The sequence below is a fragment of the Numida meleagris genome, chromosome 3, assembly GCF_002078875.1.
Source record: "Numida meleagris isolate 19003 breed g44 Domestic line chromosome 3, NumMel1.0, whole genome shotgun sequence".
Classification (NCBI taxonomy): Eukaryota; Metazoa; Chordata; class Aves; order Galliformes; family Numididae; genus Numida; species Numida meleagris.
In genome coordinates this window covers 7857988-7864585 of record NC_034411.1, presented here as the reverse complement: position 1 = coordinate 7864585, position 6598 = coordinate 7857988, and the positions used below count along the sequence as shown (strand labels likewise).

Genomic DNA, 6598 nt, shown 5'->3' with positions numbered 1-6598 from the left:
TGCTCACAGCTCAGCATCTTACCAGCTGTCAGACAAACAGGACAGGCCAGAAACTTGGGTGACTCCAGTGCTGGTATCCATTCACTGTAGGACAGGCAAGGACAGGTGGACACGCAGCAAAATTAAGAGTGGCATATACAAGGTAAACAAGAAATGGTCATTCACTGCCTCCTGTGATACCAGAAATTGGATTTTCAGCAGAGTCATCAGGCAGCAAGGCTCAAAGCAAATAGGAGGAATGTCATGATGTGCAGCTGAGCCATGGGACTCATTGCCAAATGCTTTTTGGGCACTGGAAGCCTATTTGAACTGAAAGGCATTTACATTTACAAGAAAAATCCAAGGATGCCAACTTTTACTCAAAAAACCTCTGAGGCACAGTTTGTACAAGACTTGGGCAACACTGCATCTGTTTGCCCTGTTCTTATTCCTCCCAGGTGCACGCATCCATCTGCCCGTGGAAACCAAATGCTGGGCTGCCAGGACCTTGCTCTACAGAGCGATTATTCTGGATCCAAATGGTGCCCATTCAGAAGACACAGAGGACAACCATCAGGTTCTGGGGCCTTCTGAGGTAAAGAATCACTGCCTATAGTTTCCAAGCACCAAACCCCTTCCCTGATTGCTCCCCCGTGGCTATTTCTGCCCTGTTATTCCTTCCCCCACATGCTGCTACCATTCCCCTGTTGCAGCCAAGATGCACCACACTCACAGGGGCAGCTTGGAGCCAAGGAGTGGGCAGGGAGCTCCTGGCTGCCAGAGCTGGCACTTTGCCTCCGGTTACTCATCTTCCCCTCAGCTCAGCCTCAGGTGATGCAGCCTGAGCTGGTGCCTATGCTGATCCCACACAAGCCAGCACGAACAGGACCAGCCGCAGGCTTTGTTCTGCAGTCACCTGCTCGCTGAGGCCATAAAAGGACCGCATCTGCCAAGGCTGAAAGGGAAAAGGAGGGCAGACATCAGCTCCTGAGACCAAGGAAGGGCCACAAAGACTCACACACAGGGACTTCTGGTACTAACACTGCACTAATGCATGGCCCCAGCCACCCCTCACACTGCAGCTCTGCAGGCACAGTGCTGAGGCTGCGTGTGATAGGGCAGCTCTGACAGAGGTAGCTTAGGCTTGGGGAACAAAAGCACGGTTCTCTGCTCCCTGCAGCTGCCATCCCATTGCTTTCAAGAAGCAGAGACTCGCAACCAGCAGCACCCAGCTCAGCTGAAGCTCCAGATTGTTTCATGTACAACACCAGTGTTTCCCTGACTCATGTTATGGGGTATGTTTCCATGGGATACTGCATCAGAAGTTTGATACTCTGCTGCTATTCATGGCAATTCAACAGCGTCCTTAGCTCTTGCTACTCCATGGAAGCAGCACCTGGAAAGGGCCAGGTGCAGTGCTGCCCAGCTCCCACAAGCACAGCTTGCCAAAGGGCTCTGGCCCAGGTTACAGGAGCCTGCACAGCTCCTGCAGGTGCTTTCCCAGATCTCTTTCATAAGATGCAGGACTGTGTGTATAAGTGATCTCCTACAGCCAAGTAGCCAACTGTAGCCAAGTGCTACAGTTAAAAGCAGAGCAGCTTTGCCAGTATTTTTTACAGAGAATGAAGCAAGTCTTGCAGGAGCTAAGACAAGGACCAGAAAATCTCCACTAATTCAACAGCAGCCAGGCTTAATCCATTTTGAAATGCAGCGTGCAGGCAGGTAATTGTAGTCATCCCATTATTTTATATTGCAGAACGATTCCTAGAATCAGACCTGGAAGTTGCCTCTGTTCAGACAGGGGTATGCGTGCTGCAGCGGGGTCATTATGCAATTTCACAGAGTGCAGGGCACCCTCAAATGCAGCAGGAGGACACCAGGGCCACGTCACCATGATCATGTCATTAAACCTTTCAAGAGACAGGCCTCATTCTTGCTGGTGTTACAAAGCCTAGCACAGATGGGATTCGAAAACCTCATCCCTGGCCCACATCTCAGATACACCACGCACCTGGTGTGCTGCTCAAAAGCAATGGCTGAGTCAGCCCTGGAATGGTGCTCTGTAGGTGCTGGCTACCCACTGTCTTCCCAGGGAAAGTCCCCAGCAACCTCCTAGCCCCCATACTTCTGCTCTGCTGTGACTCAGTGCACCAAGAGCTGCCCTGCTTCTGCTCTGGAAACAAAAGGGCTTCATTAGCCAGCTGCTGTATCAAGCTGCTGCCTTTTACCAGTATTAAACCCCTGCAATTTCCTACAGCTGAAAAGTAAATTGGCTCATTAGATAACCTGCATTACACAGCACACAAAGAACTGCACAGAGCACAGCAGTGATGCACAAACCAACTGCAAAAAGCTGATTTCCAGTTGCATTTCTGCAGACGATCACAGAACTCCAAGGCTAGAAAAAGGCCTACGTTTACTTCACATCCATGAGCATTCCTCCATCAGTTCCACACACCTGTGGTGATCTCCTAGGGAATAGCCACATCTCATTTGCCAGTTGCATAAATGCCTCCTTCCATTTGAACAAACCTGTGAAAGTTGGCCACAGATTTCATGTGGGGCTGGCGTTGGCTAAACAAGCTGTCATCTCACCACCAGCAGGGCACTTCCTGCACTTCTCCCAGCTCCCACATCTGTACAGAAGCAAAGGCCTTGAAGTTCAGGGTGCTTTAGTCAGCTGTTTGTGTTAAAGGGATGATTTGACTTTTAATCTGCCATTTTTTTTTTTTACAGTTTATGGAGTAGGAGACCTTCTGTTTAAATTGTTTATTGAAAAAAAGAAGCCTGGGGGAACTCAAATAGGGAACCACAGCCAAAGCCACTGTTTTTAGTTTGCTTGCATGTTTTATGGAAATTGTTCCTCAGCCTACTCAACCGCTGCTATCCTACTTTTGACAGTGGGATTTCCACGTCTCAGGCTTTTGAAGGCCCGTTTGAAAAACAAGATTAAACAAGCCCACCTTGGGTCAAGAAAAACACACTACAGGCAGACAGCGTGCAGCAGAATGCAGGGCTTTGAAAGATTATCTTAGCATAACGCTACCCAGAGAAACAGCCAGTTCTTCTGCAACTGCACGTTATTCTGTAGTGGTTTTTTTTTAGAGGGGGAAGAGGCTAGAATTACAACAGAAGCATGAGGTCTCATCTTAATAGGGTAGTGGCTCAGCAATGGTTGTGCACTGGGCATTAGCCCCTCTTTTTCCGCTCTGCAGTCAGATGTTTGCATCTCCAGTTGCAACAGCACTCCTGGCTCCACGCTGTACCACCAACGTGGGGTGAGTATGCTGCCTGCCGTTACTTGCAGTCCAACTCTCAATCTGTTTTCACAATTCGCCTCTGTATTACTCATTCTGCTTTAGTAGCTTTTGTTACTTCCTTTTCCGATTTTTCTCATCCCTGCATTCAGCAAGATCATGACCAGAGAAGATGTGTCAATCCAACTTGTGGACAATGAAATCAAGAGCTCCTGAAGTTTTCTAAGAGTCCAGTAATTTGGCTGGCATTTTTGCTTGCGTTTCCTTAATTTCAAGTCACTCAGGGAAGAGCTCATTCACCTGTCTTTTGAACAATGATCTTGCCTTTGTTAATGTAGGGTTAAATATAAAGCACGTTGAAAGGTCACATCTGAAGGGAGCCTTTCCAGTCCATGACAAACATTTAAGTTCTTCAGTTTTTTATATTAATGTGCAGAACACACCTCAAGCAATAGAAGTCATCTCTAGACACCCTCCCCATTTCTTAGAAACAAAGCAACAGATAATCCCAGAATCTCTATTTTTGAAAAGTGTTTACTCACATAGTTTGAATAAATTAATTTGCAAATAAAAATTAAACTACAGTATAACATAGTTTGAATAAAATGATTAGAACAACTACAATACAGGGGGTTTCTTGCTGCATAAGTTTCATTACTTAATGCATATAATCTGGAAAATGTCAAAATCAGTTATATTTCTATGAAAAGGGAGTAACAGCAGTTACTTGTACATGACAGCTAACTGAACTTATAATACAGGCTTCCTGACACATGCATTTCCTGAGTGAACCAAACAATATATATAATTTCTTTTTAAAAATGGAGAAACAATTGACAGTCAAAGCAAATATTTCATGACATCTAAGCAACACATGTCTCTTTTTAAACCAAAAAGTTTAGAACAGCTTTGAAAGGGAAAATTAAAGCAAGGTATAAAGTACGGAGATTTGCTACTGTCAATTATACAGTACATATGAAAAAAAACAAGAAGTTGGCCTAAAAAAAGCTCAACTCAATCCTCAAAAAAAGTCAGTTTGTGTATTTGCCATTAAACATGGTGGGTTAGCAGCAAAGCTGGATGTAGTGCACTGGCCTTTCCTAGCGAATACAGAATTGAAAGGAGGGTTAGGGTAAGGAGAGCACAGAGACCACAACCTAGAGCCCACCACAGTGCAAACAGACCTTATGCAAGCTCCCCACACCAAAGTCTACGAGGTCAGTCTAGTCCCAGCTCAATCTCCTCCCTAACAGATTGCCAATTGGGTCAAGTGCACAAAGATGCTAGGAGCATGCACTGAGCAGGCACCAGGCTTCTCCTTTGTTCCGTGTGTGGCCTAGATGAGTACCTGCACCTAGCTCCTCAGAGCAGCATGTAGGCAAGCACACGAAGCCGGTGCCTCCTGCGTACCCAACTGCAATGGTCCAGACAAAAGGCAGAAGATGTGACTGACAAAGCCTTTCACAAGCAAAGACTGTGGCCAATTCACAAACTGCTCCCCACATCACACGTGGCATGGGCACATCCACTTCTCCCCACCTCCCCGAACAGCAAGGAACAAAATGAGCCTGATCTTTCAGATTTGTTAAAGGTTAACATTGGAAAAACCCCTCAGAAATGTCACTAATGCTAAATAAAGACGTGTTAGCATGAAGGGAGGAAAAAAACCTTAATCTAGACTAAGTTGCATATTCAAAGAGTCTGGTAAATATTTTCCTCATAACCAGATCTTAAGTACAGTCCTAACAAAAAGACATTTTAAGAAGTCCTTCTTAGCTACCTTTCACATGGCTAAAGCACATCTTGACGCCATCATCATTTGCATTAGCTTTGTTCAAAAAGTATTTCAACTATTCTAAGAACTCAGTACTGCAGATTAAAAAAAGGTTTTTCTACCATTTCCATCTCACCTTCTTCTCCATCCAGAACTATTCTACACATCCAATTGCTGGACGTTACTCACTATGACCATGCTACTCTACACATTCTATGCATTTTCAATAATAAAGATAAATAGAAAAGAGTTAATATACACGTTATATTTTACAATGTTTGCATCCAAGCTGTAAACTACTGTTCTTTGAACTATTTACCCTCCATATACAAAAAGAATGGAAACAGATTTTAAACACTGTGGGGGCATGTGATTCAAAACCATTAAACGAAAGGCATTTAAATTCACTCTGCAATACTTCCTCCACCTCTTCAAGAAGCAGTTATAAACTAAACAAGCAGGACTTCTTCTCCCTTACCCTTGTTTCTTCCATTTGCAGACCTTTCTCAACAAAGAGGGATTTAGCTGTCATAACAAAAAAAACCAAAATTCTTCATCTTAATGCAAACCAGCAAAGCCCAGAGAATACGAAAAACAGTTGGTTTAAAAATCAGAATCGCTTAGCTTATCGGTTTACTGCAGTCCTTGGATATACATGTGTTAGTCAAGAGGTCCTTGGAAAATGAGTCTGATGTAACCTTGCTCACCAGCCAGCTGATGCGCACAGAACGGACAGGCTGCATGAAAAGTGTGAGTACCATGTGGGAGAGGAATTTGGGACCAATAAGCAGTTGTCTTTTCTGAGCACACGTGTCCACACGGGCTGAAGGCGTGAGTTGGAGGTCCTGCATCCACATAAAATCCCGCTTCACATCCAAGCCACAGAGGCACGTAGGGGCCGACAGAGCGGCACATCGGACACTCTCGATCCTTGCCGTCTCTCTCCTCCTTGTTTCCCCAGTTGTGATAGCCATGGACGTGGCCACAGTTCAGGTACACCCACGGCTGCTTTTCGTCTACAACATCTTTTCTTTTCATGCTGGGAAATGCCAAGGTGTTGAACCCCACTGGACACTGGGGCCTCGCCGCATTTATCTCCTGTCTCAATGCCTCCAGGTGCTTGACGGTGGGAGTGCGCGAAAGCCCTTCTGCAGTGCGCCACAGCAACGTCGCTCCACACAGGTCAATCAGAGAGCCGTCCTGCAGTTGGTTTGTTTCATTTTCAACCTTGTGATGGACAGGGGAAGAGAAAGGTGCCACCAAGGCATTATTTGATGAGCAACAAGGCACTTTCATTACACGCATTTGCCTGGAAGATCCGGATAAAGCTTCAAGCAACTACTGAGTGCCCTATGCAAGACCTCCACAGAACCTAGTGCCAGTTCCTTCTTTCTCTTTCAAATAAAACTTCTTAAGAGATCAAAGTGTACATAAAAAAAAATTATGTGGAGTCCTCCACTGTATTTTAGACTGTTTTATTCACACATGTACTTTTACACGAGGTTTTGCTCTCCCCAAGAAAAATAAGCTGCCAGCATTCCTAGCTAAATGCACCACTTAAGTATTCATGCAGCATTTAGGTTTGCTA

General features: G+C 45.2%; 1 protein-coding gene across 3 annotated transcripts in view; it reads right to left on the bottom strand.

Annotated features, from left to right (window-relative positions):
• The window catches only part of PELI1 (pellino E3 ubiquitin protein ligase 1), a 45810-nt gene continuing 42962 nt past the window's right edge, over positions 3751 to 6598 (bottom strand). For all 3 annotated transcript variants that reach the window (XM_021389824.1, XM_021389825.1, XM_021389823.1), the window contains one exon: positions 3751 to 6237. In XM_021389824.1, the coding sequence (XP_021245499.1) occupies positions 5671 to 6237 (567 nt within the window). In that variant the 3' untranslated portion in view covers positions 3751 to 5670. The remainder of the gene's footprint in view (positions 6238 to 6598) is intronic.